At 43.7% G+C, this 21,551-nt stretch overlaps 1 protein-coding gene across 1 annotated transcript in view; it reads right to left on the minus strand.

Moving 5' to 3' along the window:
- Positions 1–749: 749 nt before the first annotated feature.
- TRPM6 (transient receptor potential cation channel subfamily M member 6) overlaps positions 750–21,551 on the minus strand; it is a 730,325-nt gene continuing 709,523 nt past the window's right edge. Inside the window, exon 39 of the mRNA XM_078675782.1 lies at positions 750–1,243. Coding sequence (XP_078531908.1) covers positions 1,134–1,243 — 110 coding nt within the window. The 3' untranslated portion in view covers positions 750–1,133. The remainder of the gene's footprint in view (positions 1,244–21,551) is intronic.

Genomic DNA, 21,551 nt, shown 5'->3' on the forward strand with positions numbered 1-21,551 from the left:
TGAAATCTTACCTGATCTGTTTGCTGACTGCAGTTGCTACTGCTTCTGCATGATTATTCTGCTTTTGTGAACCTATCTTTATGGGAAGTTCAACTGATATTGATTGATTGAATTTGAGCGTTATGCTCACTCTCACTCTTGACTTTGAACTCTAAATGGGTTCCTGATAATACCCATTTTTCACCCCATTCCTTAGAATAGGGATTTCTTTCCTTTATAGAACGTGCTGTGTTGCTTATTTGATGATTCTTTCTAAACAATATTTCTACTATCAATTCTGCAATTTGATTGATGCCTTTTTGACTACTTAAATAAAGAAAAATGAAAATCTAACTAAACCTCTTATTGAAAATAAAACCCTTAAAAACGAATCAAAAACTCTCTTTATTGACTGAACTTAGAAATACTATTGTGATTGTTGATTTTGTGATGTATAGCTCCTGATTTTCTCATACCCACGACAAAGGTCTGCTGCACAGAAGTGAGAGGAAACTCACACACATAAGAGAAGCCGTATCTACCCTGTTTTGGAGTGTGATAAAGATGTTAAACCAGTTTATTTAAATTGATTTCTGCTCCAGCAGATGTAAGGGTGAGTTACTGCTGCTGGCATTCAATGCCCTGGCGTACAGCAGCAAGTAGATAATTCACTGGTCCATCCCGTTGGCTGGTTGTTTACTGTCTGTGTGTGCATGCGTGTTTACATGTACACATATGGGTCGGTGTAAAAGAAAGACATGGCATATATGTGTGTTTTATGGCCCTTGGTTTATTATTGACCAGACAGCCAAACCCTAAATGTCATCAAGAAAAGTTACAGTTTTCAATGATTTGTTAAAAACAAACTAGTTATTACATCTTTAAGGAATTAAACAACAAAAAACCTGCATTATTCGTATGAATGTACAAATTTGTTGAACCAGAGTAAAAAATCCAAGGTCTTCGAAGACAAGGAACGTAAGTCTTTTAAAGCAGCACGAGGTATATTTACTGAGGTTTTGTGTGGGCCGCCTTGCTTTAATTTGCTTACCATTATAGAAGCCTGCAGGCGCAGTGCAAAATTGCACAGTGCTGGGCAAGCGCCCGCCTAGCCCTGAGTAAATAAGTCAATATTGTTCACAATTATAAAATGATTACAATCGTGTGTCATACTCCAAAGACTCGTCATCTTCGTCGCCATCCGACTCAGTATTTTCAAAGGCAAGGCTGATCCTCCCGGGTGTATAATCATTCCTTTTCAAATCTGCAGAAAAGTAAGGGGAGGTTAAGCTTAAAAGTGAAGTCATGAAGTTTACATTTTTTTAAACATTCATAGAAAGTCATGAAAAGCAAACACTTTTTTCCTGGCTATTCTTTTCACATCCTATAAAATACTCTACATTTATTTTCATAAGGCTGCTCTCGGCTTTATTTTTATACAGTATTGGTGACTTATACTCAGGGCCGAACTGGAAAACCAAAGCAGCCCTGGGAATTTTTGTCAGATTGGCCCCCACCCCAGGAAAGGGGGTGCAGGCATGAAGCACTGCTGCTTGACATAACAGGTCCCTAGCACTACTGCTTTTGTTACTGGGGCTGCTATTGCTGCATCACTACAAAACCACCCCACAGTAACAAAACCGGCCCCCAACCATCCAGCCTCCTGGGCAAACGCCTGATGCCCTTTATGCCCACTCCGGCCCTGCTTATACAGCGCACGTTTACCCAAAGGTATCAAGGCGCTGTAAACCTCTGGTGGAGACATAGCACGCATTCTGTCAGTTACTGAATTCCAGGGCCAATGGCTTTCTCGAGCCAGGTTTCAACGTCTTTCTAAAAGATTCAAGTGGTGTTTTGTCCGAATAGCAATAAGGATGAAATCCCATGTTTTGGGAGCTGAGACTGAAAAGCTGTGGCCTCCATTCTAGTTTCAAGAAACCAGTGCAGGGCACGAGTCGGGGGGGGGGGGGGGGGGGGGGGGGGTGTAAAAGAGGGTGAACGGCGTCCGCCCACTATTTTCACAGGGTGGACGCCGCCCACCCTGCCAAGAAGTTGGGCACCTCTGTAAAATATGCTGAATTCGTCCTGGTGTTATTTGCAAACACCGGGGCACGTCCAGCAGCGCCTGCACGTTGTTGTCTGCTTTCAATCACAACAATGTGCAGGCGGGGACTGGGCTTTCTTAGTTCAGACTCCTGCTGGGCCAATAACAAAGGCCGAATATGAGGAGTCATCAGGCCTCCTTTTGTTGGTGTCCCATGGTTGGAAGCAGTCAGGAGCCTCACACCTAGATTCAAATGCAGCATAGGGGAAACAAAGGCTCACACCTTGTTAGCACTTCACACATACTTAAGAGAGGCAGCTTTTCACTTTCTTCAGGCTCTGTTCAGGAGATGTGCATGCCTGTAAGAATGTCAGATGTGTTGGTCTTTCGCTGTATTTGCACAACATAAATGTAATTTATATAGTGCTTACTACCCCTGAGGAAGCGTTGAAATAATTTAAGTACCACTAATTTTCTAGTAAAGCACTATGGGTAGAGGAAGTTTGCACTGACAAAAGGAACACTGTTTTACGCGTAGCTTTCAAAAGTGTGAATTTTCTCCCTCAATCAGGAGGGTTTGCGTGTATACTCGAAATGTGCTCCAATGTACTCATGATAGACCTGCTAAACATATAGGTGAGGGCTCAAGATCTGAAGCCACTTCCTGTGATGTCACACGCTGTGATGTGACGCGCCATGATGTCACACACTGCGATGTCACGTGCCGTGATGCCACTTGTATTCTGATTAACTAGGTTAGTCCCCTCACTTCTTTTTTTAGGACTTGTGCCCTGAACCAGGATATCACTGAAAGATTTGGACTGAATAAGCGTGGGGCCCCATTCAGGATGTAGAGTGATGCATTTTACTAAGAAAGTCTGGAGCTAATCCACGACCAGCCCTAAAAACTAAACAGCAAACTTTAAATTGGATACGCTCTGCTACCGGTAACCAGTCTGGTTGTTTTAACAATGGAGAGGGTATGTGATCATCGAGGGACTTTGAGCTCCAGTTTAGCTGCTGCATTCTGGCCAACCTGGAGACGTTTCAGATCAGTCTGGTAGCCCCCGATAGATGCTATTAGCATAGTCAATAAGCCAGGGCAAGGTTTTCGTACGCAGCAAAATTCAACATAAGGTGCACAGAACAATGCTCATGGGAAAAGTTCCAATCCTAAATCAAGGTGCATTTGGAAACAGACATTCCCAAATATGGTGGAATCATCGCAATCGCAATCTTAGATCTACGAGCGGGTTTGTAGGTGTCCGGGTGGTCCTCTCAGTAAAATCCAACAACTTGTGTGTTTCCTGGACAGGCCCATCCCCATTGCAATTCACTGTGGAAATGTACACCTTTCGAAAGGACAGGTGTATGTGGATTCCTAAAAGCTATCAATAGTGCAGCCGGTACAATGCATGAAGACCCAGAGGTGGGAGGGGCCCAGTCTGCCTACACCAGCTGAGGTTCAGTCAGAGACGGCCTGTCCTCATTATTTTCTTTTTCTAGACACAGTGCACACCATGGGCTTCGGCTGTGTTTACTTATCAGGGGGTTGGTTATTGAAGGAGTAGAGTATAGGGGAACAGTAGGAAAGTGAATGAAAAGGAATGAAAGAAAAGGAGAGGGTGAAAGAAAGGCGAGGAGGGCAGGAAAATGTGTCAGCATGGGAGAAGGAAATAGGGCTGAGCAAGAAAGAGAAAGGAGACTAGGATGAGCAAAGTGAACAAGAGAAAAGGATGACAAAAGGTACCAGAAATAAAGAGAAAAGGGAGGAAGGTGAGGATGAGTGCGAGATAGAGGGGCAGAGAGACTCAGGAAGGGGATAGAAAGATGAGCATTAAATGGATGAAGGAGATGAGAGGAAAGCGGGGTGGAGATAGGGAGGTAAGAAGAAAAGATGAGCAGAGTGAGGAGTTTGGAGCCCCATAAAATACATTAGTGGAGCAGGTGCAGTGACACTGGGTCAAGGGGTGTGATTGGCGCTTTTCATCTCATTTATAGCAGTATTGTAATACCGGCTGCGGGGCAAGTTCATTGCTTGCTCTAGGGCTCACGACCCCCAGGCTATGTTACTGTGCATTTCAGGGTGCTATGGAGGCGAAAACACATGCATCTTTAATGGGGTGTCAGAGAAGGGGTTGCCCGCATGGATAAATATTTTCCCGTGCACAAAAACAAAATGCTGTCTAAATCATAGCCACATTTCCGCCCCTCTACATTTTCACATGGTTTTATTCTGCTTGCAGAAACTGTTATGTCCATGATGTCTCATTGAAATCGACGAATGCTCTTGCCTGGGTTGTGTGAGTCGGCCACTGTGCTCACCACTGTGATCACCCTTGCAGCCTCGGCAGCATTCCACGTGTACAAATAAACACACTAGTGGCGTTCTGCCAAAAATCTAAATAAAGCAGTGAGTAAAAAATGATAAGGTCGATAACTTGTGGGCACCATCCAGTTCAGTCTTGGCCACTCCCAGGAGGCTTTGATGCCACTGTAGTGAGTGCACCGCACAACTGCTGAGCAATGTATCACCGTGAAAAATTTAAAATTAGATTTACACCAAACCATTGATATTAGAATTACATTTGTACCATTTGAAAATTGCATATTGTGCAGGCATTTTGTGCAGAACGTCAGTGCAAACGTCGGTGCAAAATGTCCACCAATGCTGCAACATGACTCAGTCACCAGTAAAATGCATGCAGTCCGGGCCCAGATGGTGAACCTCTTAAGTACTGGCACAGTTTAAAGTCGCCAAAACTGAGCCAGTACTTAAATTGTAAAAATTGTAAATTGATACTTGTATAGCGCACTACTCACGCGCAAGGGTCTCAAGGCGCTTGTATGAATACCGCTGTGGAACCCATCCTGGCTTTCCCTGTGAGGTGTCCACTCCTGGGCACCCCCAAGGTGGAGGCCAGGCATCCTTAGCGTTGTGGGGGCCGTTGTGGAGATTAAGCAAGCTATTGCCCAGAGTTGCAGAGTGGGACTCCATGATTGGAATAGGCACCGAGGCGAGAATTATCAGGTCCGTGGAATTTTTGAGCTCAAGACCCGCCGAGGCGGGGAAATGAACCCTGGTCCCGGGCTAGACCTCTGCATCAGGGTCTGCCGCTCTAACCATGCTGAGGGCCACACTTCGTGTCAACCAGTGATAGAACGAGAGCCGCCTGTTGTGGCCGCAGCCCCTGTGACATGTCTGCCCTTCTGATCTCCTGTATTCCTTATCCGAGGCAGCACACTTCGCGGCCCGATTTCCCTCTCTTAACAAGCGCCACAGTTTATTGGCATTTTCGACAGTTGTCTACGGGGGAAAGAAAGCTACTTTGTATTATATTCTTCTCCATAACATATCGGCAGTCTGGCAGCAGACTCCAGTTTTCATTAAGAACCTGCTTTTTTTCCTCTAGATTAAATTGACATCCGCCGCTGATTAAAGACAGCTTAGTTGTTGTAAACTGCTGCAGGTTGGCCCTGCACTGCTTGCAATTAGACAGGCTTGCTGTGATTACTGAACTGTGCCAACATGATGTGCAAAGGCTGATTATTCTAAACCGCGGTGTAATTTCTCTAAAGATCCCCCCAGCGCTCATGTGGCAGCTATGGTAGAACAGTCTTCTAGGGTGAGGCGCAGGGCTGCTGTTTTGTCTTTCTGCGGAGATTCGATGCTTACTTTCACTAATATAAAATGCCACAAGCCGCAGCATCAAACTGAAAAATCCCCATGGTTGCAAGTTATTATTTTTGTGCCAACAGCCTGATGCTCTGTTCTTATATATGCAGTGCCCACAGAAAGTCTAAACCCTCTGGAAGTTTTACTGTATGTTGACTCAGTACCACGCATGAGCGTATTTCCACGTACTTGCACCTTTGGTTAGTTAGTTTCTAAAATGTACGTCCAGTTGTAAAAAATAGTAAAAGTCTGCCTTGAGGGCAGTCGGGGAGTTTTTTTTTTAAATGTGCAAAGATGTAATCGAAATATACCTCTTAAAAAGTCAGTTCTACTTTTTTCTTTTGTTTCATTCTTCAGGATGTCCCTCCATGGACAATAGTGGAGCAGAAGCAATGGAAGGACAGGGGATTTGGTGCAGGGGAGGAAAGTATTAGGGGGACTTATTTACAAGCCCCTTGCGCCGCCAGTACGTCACTTTTTTGCATATTAAAAGTGATGCACCGGTGGCGCAAGGGGATTGTAAATCTGCCCCCAGGAATTTTAGGGGATGGCGGGTGGGCGAATCTTTTTGGCCAGGCATCTTTGTGGTAGGGGAAACGCCAGCCATGAAAACTGCAGATGGGTGATGCAGCTCAGAGCTTGGCTGCTCAGGTGCTGCCCGTGGTGGGTCATTCTAGGAATCTGTTTTGGGGGCTCAGGTCAGGGGACAGGGTGGACAGCAGCCAAGAAATGTCTGTCCCTTCATTACCATTGTGACCTTTGTGCAGAAGCTGCACAAGTTTTCTGTACTTCCATGATTTTAGGTCATTAGCTACAAAGATCTCCAGCTGTCTGTAACATACACTTAGACTGGGGCTTGGGTCAGCCCCTTGCTCATGATTGGATGGCTTTGCTGTGCGAGTTGTCGGCTGATGATATTCTTCCCAAATTTTGTGTATGTCCCACCTAGTGGCATTAGGGTCTCATAGTATTCTGACCGGATTATTTCTATCCTTCCAATGCATTTCTCAAGCAGCTCTTTTTTATTTAGTATTTAGCTTTTCGTGGGAGTGCATGTGCTTCCTCGCTCTCTCCCTTTTTTTTTTTCTGCATCCCCACTGTCCACTCTCTTCTAATTTCTCCAACCTGTTCACCATGCTCCCCATGCTCCCCTGCCCTGTACCCTGTCCCTTCCCCTGTGTTCATTTTTAATTAATGTATTTACTTTCATGAGGGTCCAGCAGCTACAGATCGCTGCAGGTCACTTCCTTTGCTGCAATTCATATTGTTATTCTTTTTTTTTAATTTAGCATTCTAATAAGGCCATCTGACACAATGCATGTGCATGCATGTGTCACAATCCATTTGTGCACATCGGAGGTCACCCTGGAATGGATCTGCTTTAATAAAACACACCTAAATAAGGACAGAGGGTGAAGGATTTGTTAAGTAAGGAGCCTGATCTTTCCCGGGGAATACATGCCTATCCTAGAGCCAAGTCTGTTATCTGTATCCATATTTCCAACCTTAGGGGCGGGGCACTGATTCCTTGATCCGAAGAGCCCTCATCCGCACAATTCCATGTAGCATGCTTCATCATTGTGTTCTCATCCAGTGTTATATATTAAGAGCAACAATGGTTCCATACATGAAGGATAAGTACAGTATTGCAATTTTTACAATCAAAAATTGGAATTATGCGGGTATTCAAAAAATAGAAACAATTTATTATCATTAAATTAGAGGCACAAATTATAAAAAAAGGTTAGTGAGCAGACAGTGACGCGGTAAAAGGAAATCAGTTGATTTCCTTACCACAGGCAAGTGACTTTAAAAGTGACTTTTGAGTGTGTGGAAATGTAAATAAAAAAGTCACAATCAATTAACATCTCATACTCAACAATAAGATACAGATTATAGTATGGAGTTAGAGACGTGTGTCAACAACGTTTCAATCCCTATGAGATAGTGGGATCTCATCAGGACAAGGCGATGGAACGAGTGCCTGGTAAGTTTGCCTCGGTAGATGTAAGTAGAGAGGATGGGGAAGGTAGGAAAAAGGGGGAGAATGGGGTAAGGATTAGTAGACGGCAAGGACAATTATGTATATATAGGTCACAACACACTGATAATTAAGAAAACAAAAATAAGGAAGGCATAAATTCTAACATTTTGGTACATGCGGAAATTGAGGATTACGGGAAACGAGACAGTCTTGCCAGTAGGGAGAGTAAAATTAATAGAATAAAAAATGAGCAACCGGCGTAAGGCCAAGGGATATGCTGTGGTGGTAAACAGTTGAATTATAAACCTAGTTGGCCGGTAGGTATTGTACACATCATTGTAAGGAAAGATGGTAATAAACAGGAAAGGTAGGAGGAGTGAAATCGTGGTAGGTCCAGGTAGGTTCGTGAGGAATGGCTAAAGGGCGAAGGTGCGGTGGAAACAATGCGTTGGGTTTAGAATGGTGGCATGCAGGCACGGTGTGTCACTGGTAGTGCGGAGGGAGGGGGACTTACAGTGAGCACGGTGAAGATGCAAAACCAATGATGAAAAGACGGCCAGCAGGCAGCTGGGACCTCGTGGCGCCTAATAACGTGATCGGTCAGAGTCCAGTCCCTAGGAGGTACGAGGTGCGGTTATCCCATCCGGGATATCTTACTGGGAACTCAGTAGGGCAGGAAATTGCACCTGTAAGTAGAAGCGCACAGTAGTGAACAGGGGTGAGGGAAGGAAGTTAAGGGAGCAGGGAGTGGAGTAATACGCTTACCTGCGTGAAGGTTAGGGGGAGCGGAACAATGGGGCTGGTGAATCCCAGCCGGGATCGTTGTGGAACAGTGTCCACGTGGGGTTGAGATCGGCGCCTGGGGAAGGGGAGGTGGGGATTAGATACAAATTGGAACTGGGGTGCTCCTGTATGTAAGAACAGGGAATTCGGGATTAAAGTCGCAAAAGCACTTTTAGGCAAAGTCGAAAAAACCCTCTCTGAGTTCCACAGAATTGAACAGAACAAGAAAATCACTAAGGTAACGTGACGTCAAAAACTAAAAAACAGACAGGACATACCCCTACCTAGTAGAGGATTTCTACACAAACAGATCATACCTGGGCCCCAGAACACAACGACCCTGGGGTAGATTTAACAAACAACATAATATAGTAGGATTCTTTGATACCTCAGCGGAAGCTTCTGGCAATTCTGACTCTGCGGAGGGCCTGAGCACATCTAGAAACTGAGGCAACAACCCTAATTTTTTAGGACAGGGACGTCAAGCCAACCACGGCACGCCGTGGCCACCCCGGTGGTACAGCGTGCCCGGGGACAGACAAACACGTCAGAGATACTACCAACGGTAAGACACCACAGAACGCATACTGACCCTACAACCACTGTTTTTACCGGCAATATGCCCGACTCCAAATAAATCCCAATTTTCAACCTCTCTAATAACCAACTATCCGAGAAAGAAATTACACTACTCAGTGAGGGATTGTCCTTTGTCCCTACCATTAGACCTGAATATCTTTAACACCAGATCACATTACTACGGTTCTTCAGAAAAATACGCCTCCAAGCATTTTTTCTCGATACACCATATATACCCTCCACAGCATTCACTGCATTCCGTCCCCCATCTACCTTTTCCCCTCCACATCACAGCATACCAGCTGAGATCCTCACCTTCGAAAAGTTGGTACTCAAAGTAATTACAGATCATGAACACACACGTAGATACATTCCTTACAACCTCACTCTTTCTGAGAAAAATGCTTTACACGGACTTAAGCAAATTGAGAGTTTGATTATCAAACCAGCAGATAAGGACTTCGTACCTACCACCAAATGCTACATCAAGGATACCATGGTTAACCTTGTAGAAGGACTCCCCTTTGACCACCTTCACAGCCTCCTCTGTACCCTTGACGTCGAGTCACTTTATACCAACATTCCCCAAGACTAGGGCATTGATGTTATTGGCTTTGCCCTGAATTCCAGACCTCAACGCCACTCTGTCCCAACATCATTTATTCTTTACCTTTAGAGATCTGCCTCACACATAGTTTTTGCCTCTTTTATTGGCAATTTTTATCAGCAAGTTAAGGGCACCAGCATGGGCGCAGTTTTTGCCCCCAATTTTGCTATACTTTACATGGACTGGCTGGAGACGCAGAGAATACCATCCCCCTACAACCCATTCAGAATTAACATTCTTGAATGGAAACGGTAAATAGACGATATTTTCCTTATCTGGAATGGGGCTGAGGAAAACCTCGTAGACTTTCAGAATTGGCTGGACACACATAGTAATGGCCTTAACTTTACTATCAACAGCAATAAACAGGAGGCGGCTTTCCTTGACTTATCCATCATAGCCAAAAATGGTACAATTTACACAACACTCTACCGCAAACCCACTGAAAAAAATACCTTATTAGCATACAGTAGTCACCATCCGAGAGCCTTACGTGATTCCCTCCCATATTCACAATTCTTCCGCATATGCCGCAATTGCTATCGCAAGGAGGACTATTTTATGGGGGCAAGCTTCCTGTCCAAAAAAATGCCCAGCAGAGGGAAGCAGCGCAAACTGGTTAAAACTGCATTGAAAAGAGCATGGTACTACCCTAGAGAGACGCTTCTTAATCCCAAAGAAAGAAAAAATGGTGATAAAATAGTATGTGTCACTACATTCTCACCCATCTCCAATACATTGAGAAAATGCATTTTGAAACACTGGCCCACACTGAATGCAGGCCACCTCAAATTAGCGCGCCCTCTCTTCGCCTTCAAAAAGAGCAAAAGCATAAAAGACCACCTGGTGAAGGCAGCCCTCCCCAACACAAAAAAGGACTCCTCTTTAAGAGGTCTATGGGGCCTACAACCTATAGTAGGACATTTCAAATGCAGCAGCTGCAGCGTTTGACATTTGACCTCGGATACAAAAAAATTGTGCATGCGAATATTGACATTACTCTTACTAACTTCTCCAACTGTAACACCGTCAATGTTATATATGCAATTACTTGTCCTTGAACCTGAGTTATGTGGGTCAAACAGCACAAAAGATCAGAATCTGCATTTGCCAGCACAGAAGCTGCGTGCGTTGCAGAGCACACAATGCGCCCCTTGTTGAACATTTCACTTGCCCGAATCACACTGAAGATGACATAAGATGGCAAGTGATCAATGTGATCCAGCAGCCCCCAAGGGATACAAACATTGCTGGCATCCTTAACAAGGAAGAACTAAAATGGATAATTCGCACTGACAGCCTCCATACAGGTCTGAATCGCCTGGAGGACTGGACCAATCTCCTATAACTTGGTGAAACCACGATGAACAGATGACATGTTTTCCAATGTTCTATAACTTCTGAATTGTAACCACATTTCAAATTTGTTCTGTCCACTATAATGGGTCCATCTTTATGTGTCTCTATTTTCTGTCTATTTAATTACTATATTTACATTGTTTATCTGCTGGGGTAACTTGTGGCACTTATGAATACTCATATCTATCACTATCAAAGGAGAGAGAGAGGACTAGGTAGCTAGCCCGTATCCCCATGGTTTTATATGTGAAATCAATAAGGACTAGCCTATTTGTGAATTTACATAGACTCAAGACAGTAAGACAGGGTACAAACCCTTTTGTTTGTTCATGAAGCCCTCACCCACCAACCTGGTTGGTGGCATGCTTCATCATCGGGCCCACCCAGTGAGACCGAGTGCGTCCCGGGTGTGCTTCGACGCCTGAATACAGCGGAGTACTGATGTTTCTGAGTGTGCAGTGTAGTGACGTGAAGGTCAAAGTTTAAAAGCTATACAGGGATCCCAGTACCCGAGGGTAAATTATATTTTAATAACTGGGTCACCGTTAGCATTAAAAGAAGGCTGTTGGATGTTATAGGAGTGTTAATTAGGGTCTCCTACATCGAGGTGTGGTCTACATGTTTCAGCCAGGCCTTTATGATTAAAACTGGCTTTCCTTAGGACCAAAGTGTGTAGGTGCAGATTACTTAATTTTAAGTGACTGTGTAATATTGAAAATGTGTAGCACTCGCTAAGGTGCTTTACATGTGTGAGGGGGATTCCCTCTTAGAGCATTACTGGACATACAACAAGTATGACAAAACACACATACAGGGGAGAGTCTTAGTATAGTAACATATTCACAAGACAGTTTGATTGCCAGATATCTATTGTGCTGTGCAGACGATAAATAAACGGCAAATGGTGTAGTCATATTGGTGGTATGACTAAGGTGAAAGTTATCATATATACATGAAGTTTTGTGGTGGGCTAAACATCGTAAGCGCATCAACACAAAAAAACGGTGGTAGGTGCATGATAGGAAGATTATCCTCACGTTGGCTTGTTGCCAAATTAGCCCCATGGAGCAGTTCGGCAGAGGAGTGGACCCTGGGAGGATAAAGGGGCCACAGGGGGTTAGGGACCTGTGGAGAGAGAGCTTACCTGCTCGTAGCTGAAGCGCTGGGTTTACTCACGCAACTTTCGGCCAGTGTCTGCATTGAACCTCTTGTCATCTCTGCGGCCTCCGTAAGACTATCCTGGGCCATGTTTGTGCCTTAAGTGCAGTCTGCATCATTCGGAACACCTGTGCGGGGAAGGACAGAGAAAACAGACTGTGCGAGGACACACTGAATCATGGCTATGCTGCACATGTGCAGGAGAGTAGTGTACCCTGCTGTGAGCATGCCCATGTGTGTGAACACGCTGAGTCATGGCTATGCTGAGCATGTGCGGGAGAGTAGTGTTTCCTGCTGTGAGCATGCCCATGTGCGGAAGAGTAGTGTATTCTGCTATGAGCATGCGCGGTACCGATTGTCGGCACCTGCGCTTTGGGTGTGGCTTTGTAAGCTGTACCCAGTGTACACAGATTAGTGTACAGGTGTAGTAACATGAACGGTTGAGAAATAAAGAGCGCTAACAGTGAAAAAAGGACTAAAAAAGCGCTGAGGGTTAAGTTGTGAGGCCAGGTGTATTATAACTGGCTAATACAACAGAGGGACATTTTGCACGGAGAGGAATCAAGAGTAGTGTTTCGTGTGGGGAGAAAAGAGTCATATCTTCAGCGAGCTCCAAGGTATGGAGTCATTCAAGCCCAAACCCAGTTGCTGGGTGGAGAGGCGATAGATCCATCTCTGTTCTTTTGTATGAAGGATCCGGTCATTGTCTGTTAGGTTAATGTCAAATTGTTCAATGACAGTCAAGGACATGTCGTTGGGGGTGTGGTGTGCCGTGAGGTAGTGCTCTGTCAGTCTGCTGATGTTTTTGCCACACCTGATCGTGCTTCTGTGTTCAAACACTCTAGTCCTGATTTTGCTGGTCGTCATGCCCACATAACGGAGCCTGCAGGGGCATGTTATGAGGTACACAAGGTTGCTGGAGTTGCAGTTTGTGTGTTGGCATTGTGTCCAGGTTTTGCCATGTTCAAGGTTGAGAGTTTTAGTTGGTTTAGTGAGATGGCACACACTGCAGTTGTTACATGGGTAATGGCCAGTGACTTTGGGAAGGCCCCAACAGTTGAGGACTGTATTGTCCATACATTTAGGACTGGCACATGGTCGTGTTGACACTAGTTTGTCTTTAAGGTTGTTAGCACGTTTAAATGCAAAGCGCAGGGTCTCCCATTCTCCGGTGCCTGAATTGATTATCTTCCAATGTTTGCGGATAATACTAGAAGCTTGATTTGACGCTGTATTATAGGTGGTGACACAGGTCATGGGTGGTGGTTCCTGGTCTTTTGTCTCCGTTTCCAGTAGCGATTCTCTGTTTATATTGCGGGCCCTTTTGCTGGTTTTGGGAATAATGGCGTTGGGGTATCCACGCTCCTGTAGTTTGTGTGATAAGGTGCGGGATTTTCTTTTGTAGTCCTCTAGGTGGCTGCAGTTTCTGCGGATCCACAGGAATTGCCCAAAGGGTAGGTTTTCTCTTAAGGGTCTGGGATGGAAGCTATCAAACCGCAACAGTGAGTTCCTAGCTGTGGGTTTGTAGGAGGTGGTAGTGCGCAGAATCCCTTGTTCTGCTGTAATGTTGAGATCCAGAAAGGCCAGCTCGGTGGCACTGGAGTTACACGTGAATCGTAGGTAAGGGTCACGCTCATTAAGCCAAGTGAGAAAAATGTTTAGTGCATCCTGTGTTCCCTCCCAAATCACGAAGATGTCATCTATGTACCTACGCCAGGTCTTTATGTTTTGTGAGTATGGGTTGGTCAGTGGTATGACGTGTTCCTGCTCGAAATGGTGAATGTACAGTCCTGCCACGCTTGGAGCAAAAACACTACCCATAGAGGTTCCGTTAGTTTGCAGGTAGTAAGTGCCTTCATACTTGAAATAGTTTTCTTTGAGTGCAAGGGCTGCGAAGTCAAGGATGAATTGCCATGGTGTATGGTACATCCAGGGGTTTTGCATCAGTACATCTTGTAGGACTTGCAGGGTGGTGTCTTGTGGGAGACTGGTGTAAAGACTTTCTATGTCCAGTCCCCCCAGGAGTTGGGTGGTTTGATCGAAGTTCATTTTGTTGATGATGTTCAGGAGATGTTTGGTATCTTTGATGTAGGTAGGGGTTTCTTGTACCAGTGGGTTCAGGAAGTGGTCACAGTACCTAAATAGTGGTTCCAATAGTGAGTTGATCCCTGACAATATGGGTCTTCCTGGGGGTGGAATGGTGCCCTTGTGCACTTTGGGTACAGTATAAAAGTAAGGTACTTTCACATTTTTGGTGCACAGGTATTCTGCCTCTTGGGTTGAGATTTGTTCAGCGTCACTGGCTCTCTTTACCAGGGTGTGTATGGTGATTTCCTGCCCTACCGCTTAGATATCCCAGATGGGATATCTGCACCTCGTACATCCTAGGAACTGGACTCTGACCGATCGCGTTATTAAGCGCCACAAGGTCTCAGCTGCCTGCCTGCCGCCGGCCGTCTTTTCATCATTGGTTTTGCATATTCACTGTGCTCACTGTAAGTCCCCCTCCCTTTGCTATACCGGCATCCTACTGTGCCTGCATGCCTCCGTTCTAAACCCAGCGCATTGTTTTCATCGCACCTTTGCACTTTAGCCATTCCTCACGGACATACCTGGACCTACCACGGTTTCACTCCTCCTACCTTTCCTGTTTATTACCATCTTTCCTTACAATGATGTGTACAATACCTACCGGGCAACTAGGTTTATAATCCAACTGTTTACCACCATAGCACATCCCTTGGCCCTACACCCGTTGCTAATTTTTTATTCTCTTAATTTTACTCTCCCTACTGGCAATACTGTCTCCTTTCCCGTAATCCTCCATTTCCACATGTACCAAAATGTTAGAATTTATGCCTTGCTTATTTTTGTTTTCTTAATTTTTAGTGTGTTATGACCTATATATACATATTTGTCCTTGCCGTCTACTAATCCTTACCCCATTCTCCCCCTTTTTCCTTCCTTCCCCATCCTCTCTACTTACACCTTCCCAGGCAAACTTCCCAGGCACTCGTTCCATCGCCTCGTCCTGATGAGATCCCACTATCTCATAGGAATTGAAAGATCGTTGACACACGTCTCGAACTTTATACTATAATCTGTCTCTTATTGTTGAGTATGAGATGTTAATTGATTATGACTTATTTATTTACATTTCCACACACTCAAAAGTCACTTTTTAAGTCACTTGCCTGTGGTAAGGAAAACAGCTGATTTCCTTTTACCTCGTCACGATCTGCTCACTCACCTTTTTTGTATAATTTGTGCCTCTAATTCAATGATAATAAATTGTTTCTATTTTTTTAATAGAAGCATAATTCCAATTTTTTATTGTAAATATTGCGATACTGTACCTATCCTACATGTATGGGACAATTGCTGCTCCTAATATATGTCTACCCTTGGTCCCGTCTGACCTCTAGGGTCTCCTTGTATTTTTCTTTGTCTCATCCAGTGTAATGACGACCTCCGGGTGGGCTCAGTGTCACTTTTCGAGTGAACACTTTGGTGTTACCAGTAAACAGTTGCAAATTGTTGTATGGATCCTCAGAGGGGAGCTAAAAATGCCAAAGGGTGATACCCCAAATCTTTATTAGGAGCACCCTTGGTAGGTTAAAAACACAGTAGATGCAATGAGAAAATTGATTGTGTCTCTGCATCCTGTAGGGAAAATGAATGCCCTCATTGCATCGTTTCTATTTTCCTTTTAGGTCTGGCTTAATAGCGCAGCTGTCTGCAAGATGTATTGTTTGTTACCAATTCTTTAAAATATACTCAGAGTGGGCTTCGTCTTTAGCCAGAGCATTATGAGTGACTCAACTCATACTATTGGCTCCTTGGTGTATCATCCTGACTCCTATGGAGCGATTGCACTGCATTGCATGAGGGACTATTTTGTATATAAAATATACACTCAATCATGGAACATTTTATTACTTATCTTATACATTTCTTACACACATAAACTATTTATTTGCAATTCTGTTACTGCAGTAGGCTTTTTCAATATTTCTGCCAGGACTCAAGGGTGAGCTATTTCCAACACCATCTTCTTTACCACCATTACTACAACAATCATTGCCATTATCACAACCACCACCTCCACCATTGCCACTATGACCATCACCAACACCACTATTGTTACAACCACCGCAGTTGTGTCTTCCTCTGTCTGCATGATTTATCAAATGAAAGCCTGACCTATTGACTTTCTTATGTGATTTAATTATGGGTAACCATATACTGCACTTAGCAACATGTAGTTTGTATAGAAATTAAACAACACTAACATACACACAGCATACTCAACACCTTTAATGGAACACATATTTTATTGTCAAAATGTAATACATTTGAAATACAAAATGGAAGTATTATTGAGTATGTCATTAGCTGCCTAAAATGGAAGCACAGTTATAAGCAATTACAGCCTAATGGGATAGGTCACTACTAACACTGCTAACCAGATTTAACAATACTTCAAGGTATGAAAGTTCAGTTGCGAAATGTTGATGGGCAGCAATAAATTATCCATCAAATTCTCAATGGGAAATTAATCAGGGGTGTGACTTGGACACTTTGGTCAATTCATATTCATATGTACAATGGATAGTGCCCCAGTCCCTGTTGATGAGAAGCATCCTCATTACAAGAGACTGCCACCTCTATGCTTCACAGAAGGTATAGTCCTCTTTAAGGGATGTGCTCTGCACTGTGGTCAAAAGATTCCATTTGAGTTTTTCAGGCTGCAAATGTTTTTATTAAATGTTTACAGAACATCTTGCATGATTTTTTTCCGAACGCTTTAACTGAGTTGAGATTCATGGTGTGATTTTGTGAGGCAATGTTTCCATCTTGTTCCCATACTGCATTGCACACATTTATGGAGTACTTTGGGTATTGTTGGGACATGCGCACATTGAACAGTCTAGTCCAGAAAATGCCTGCAGCCTTTTTAAAGTTGTCTTTGACCTCTTAGTAGTGTCTCCGATCCTTATCATTCGGGCACAGTGGTTCCCCTTGGAGGGACAGCATGACCTAGGTAGGGTCTTAGAGGTGCAATACACCTTCCATATTTTAATAATCATCATGACCATGCTCCAAGGGATACTCCAGGCCCTTGAACACTTTTCTACAAATTTCACAATTGGTGTCTATTAAATTTTTGTCACAAAGCTCGTTTGTAAGCCCCCTTGGTGCTCTTACTTTGAAATGCAAAATGCAGCAAAAGACCCCTGCCTGCAGGACCTCTCGATCTTATGACTTTATACATCGGAGCTAAGGTAGGATATTAACGCAAAGGGCAATGAGTGGACACTTATCCAATCAAGACTATTTAGCTTATATTCATAATTCATTTTCTAAAAGTGTCTTTAATGCATCCTAATTTCGAACTATAAGGCAACAAAAGGTGCAAAGCTTGACAGGAGATATAGACCTTTTGTGCCTAGGTGACTGATACGCAGGCATGAACACAAAATTACCACTGATTGAAAAAGAAGGTCACTTGGGGAAAAAACTGCTTCTCTTTGAAGAAAAGTTAGTGTTCGGAAATGCACGAACTCACCAATATTCTAATCAGTAGTAACGTAGTTTAATGCTGTTATTAACAAATGTTAAGATTTTTCAAAAACAGGAAAATGCCATTATTATTAAGAAGGTATGTAAAAACTAAAAGATATACTTTTCTTGCCTGCTTTAACAGCTATTTTTAGCACAAAGTCTCCAAATGATTTTCAGGGTCATATTTATCAAGGGGTTGGATCGCTTTTCCACCACACAATGTGGTGCAAAAGCGACACAATCCCTAAAGTGCGTTTTATCAATCCACACAAGGCCCCCTTGCAGGGCCCTGAGTTTCTTGATAAATCCAGAGTAATACAATACAGCGCAAATCCCTAAATTATGCACCAGGGAGGAGTTCCATTGGTGATGCATGGGTGTTCTCATGCAACAAACATAGATTTTGATGCATTCCCAGATTTACCATTACTGGTAGAACCGGAAATGATCCAAAATGCGATGCCTTCCAAGGGGAGGCGTAACGAGGAGAGATATCTTTATTTCTCCTTGTTTTTTCTGTTTCTAAGTGTGCTGAATTCTGCAGCACACAAAGAAAGAGGAAAATGGCTCAGGGGATTGTTGGAGATTATTTTTGTGCAAAAAACAACCCTGCTTGCACTGCAGGCATGCTTGTATCATGGTGTAAAAATGCCTGCATTGGCGCTAGGCAGCACATTGTGTACCAGAACTGGTAAAAGGCAGGAATACTCCGTATAAGGTTAAATATGGTGCATTCCTGCACTTTCCCAGTCAAACACCGCAGCCAGGGGACGTGCCGCGCTGCATCACTTTTTGATAAATTAAACCCTCAATGACCAAGGGTTTTGGAGGAGAGAAGACCAGCTATTTGTAGTGAGGGAGGGAAGACTTGAATGGAACCTCAAAGGTGGCAAAATAGGAACTCTGTCCGTTTACAGCAGATGTCCAATTTCAGCCATACATTAAATGGCTCCTTTCGAATCCTTCATTCTTTGTACGAAAATGCACTTTGTGTATGAGTCAGCCACAACCTCCTAAGCATTGCCTTCTGCATAGCAGTATGGGTGTATGAAATATGCAAGAATGTGAAACTGTTTCTACTGTACACCACAGATCCCAGCACAGAATAATTTTCTTCCTTGAGAAAGTTAGTGTTATTATTCCTTAAGGAATATTAACACGTGTCAATGTGAACCATACAGTCACTAAAGTAGCCTGAGTTCAAACCCATTGTACAGAGTAGGCAGGCTTAACTTAGGGCAATGTGTAAAGTATTTATACTGTAAACAAACAATAATAACATAAAATCACCAAACAATAAAATATATTATATAAACAAAATTCCAACAAAATCATAAAAATCCAATAAGGGAAACCACACATATTACTTAATAAAATTTGAAGTAAAACTAATACCAAAAATCAATAGGCACCAATGATAGTCTATGGAAGAAGTAGCCATGGACCTAGGCGTAATTTCAGGCTGACCATGATAAAGCACATGTCGGGTACACCCAAGGGGTTTGTCCCTGTCAAAGATTTTACCTTCTGATTTAGGGCTTGGTTACAAGGTTGGCAGTCTTTGAGTGGGTCGCCACGTCAGCATCCCGCTCCTTGATCGCCAAACCCGTAGTCTGGCCGCTTGCCGCTATTTGATTGGAATACAAGTCGGGCGGCCCTGCAGGGCGGTTCCACAGTGGTGCCTTTTAAAGACCCAGCACCTACGAGACCTCCACTGGCTCCCCGTTGAAAAAAGAGTGACATTCAAGCTGCTCACACATGCCTACAAAGCCCTCCACAATACCGGACCCCAATACCTCAACGAACAAATCTTCTTCTATGCCTCCAAGAGAAACCTAGGCTCCGCTGACCTAGCTCTGGCAGAAATCCCCTGCATCCACAGAGCCAGAAAGGGAGGCAGATCCTTCTCCTACATCGCGGCCAAGACCTGGAACGAACCCTCAACATCAGATGAAGCGCGACACTGCAAGCATTCAGGAAGAGCCTTAAGATCTGGCTCTTCCAATGACCAGAGCTGCCTGAAACCCACCTTCCCACAGTGCCTTAGGACCCTGACCGGTGAGCAGTGCACTATACAAATCCCTGATTGATTGATTGAAACATGAACTGACACTGTGTTTGATTGGCATTTGCAAATATAATACAGGTATTTCCATAATTAAGCTAATCAACAGTGGGCTTACCACTATAATCAAATACCTACAGCTTAATTTAATATTCTATGCTACATTATGCCTATATATCTGGAGGGGACCCACGTATGTGTGTTTTGATACTCATGGTTTCTGAACTAAAGATAATGACTTTGGTCTTCTTACTGTGGAGCTGCATCTGATGTATGTGTATCCAAACATTCCTTCTGCTCTTTATTAAAAACGAGTTTGATCTGGAAGTAAAGTTAAACTATAATGCCAGCATGCACATGGTGTGCCAAAATTCTAGCATTATTTCCTGAGAAAAGAGTCATGTCTTCCGCAACACGTTGAAGACACCATTTCCGTTCTTGGTAATTCGACATTTGTTTGACTGCTATACACTGTTAACCACTGCTTCAACAATATGAGTGTAGATCATGGGTTTCCAACCCAGGCCCTTGAGGTCAGGGTGCATGCACGTTTTCTGGATATCCACATAAGATACATTTAAATACTGTTAATCAATGTGGAACTCATGTAAATATTTAAGGCTTGATTTCCAGCTTGTCTGAGGTTTACTACTTCATAAACTTAATGATATCCTATCTGTTATATTACAAGTGCTACAGGCTATAATCGATGTAATAAGGTTGATGGGTGTTAGACCTTGCATCCTCTGTGTGATTTTGTCCTAACATTTTGCCTCCAGACCTCCTGTTGTGGCTGACTTTGTTTTTGTTAGCCTTAAGATTCTGCTCACTTTACCATGGCCAGACAGTGCTAAAGTGTTTATGCTTTTTCCCTAAAACATGGTAAAATTGGCTTATTATTAATTTACTTATAAGTCCCTAATAAAGTTCACTACATGTGCCCAGGTCCTATATCACTTATCGTGCTACCCACTTAAGTAGCCCTGTAAATATATCTCAGGCCTTCCATTGCGGAGCCAGTATTAAGCTGAAACTGCTATTTCGACCTGGCAAAATAAACCTCTTGCAAGGCCCAAACCTTCCTTTATAATACACGTGTCACTCCTAAGGCAGGCCCTAGACAGTCTCAAGGGCAGGGTGCAGAGTATTTAAAAAGTTGGACAAGTACTTTTAAGTTCACATGTCCTGGTAGTGAAAAACTCTTAAATTTGTCTTTTACTGCTGCACGCATATCTCTCCCATAGGATATGATTGGAAGTTGCCTTAATATATTTTATAAGTGTAATTTCCGAATGGGAAGAGATAAGTGGCTCATGTTTGGTGTCTCTATTATCCTAAATTAAAAAATTAAAATGGAAAGATTATGGCTAAATCGGATTTCATAGTACATTTCAGAAAATGGCACTTCTAGAAAATGCCATTTTCTTGCCTTACCCGTTTGGTGCCTGCAGCCTGTCTCTGGTCACATGGCTGGGTGTAGTTAACAGTTGGGCTTTGTGTATTCCTCTTAGACAGCCACACACAATGGGAACTTAGGTGTAACTGGATGGGCCAACACTGGCAGGATGGGAAGAGCTGGGCCCAGCCTCACTTACACCTGAATCGATGTGTCCCTTCTCTGCACAAAGGAATGCATAACCCCTGTCGTTAGTCTGGAGCCAGGGGATGGAAGGCAGTGCATCTGTGCACTTCAAATGCATGCCTTTAAACACTTCTCCCCACTGCCTGGGCCAGAAGGACTGGACGTGCATC

Source organism: Lissotriton helveticus, chromosome 2_1 (assembly GCF_964261635.1).
Source record: "Lissotriton helveticus chromosome 2_1, aLisHel1.1, whole genome shotgun sequence".
Taxonomy (NCBI): domain Eukaryota; kingdom Metazoa; phylum Chordata; class Amphibia; order Caudata; family Salamandridae; genus Lissotriton; species Lissotriton helveticus.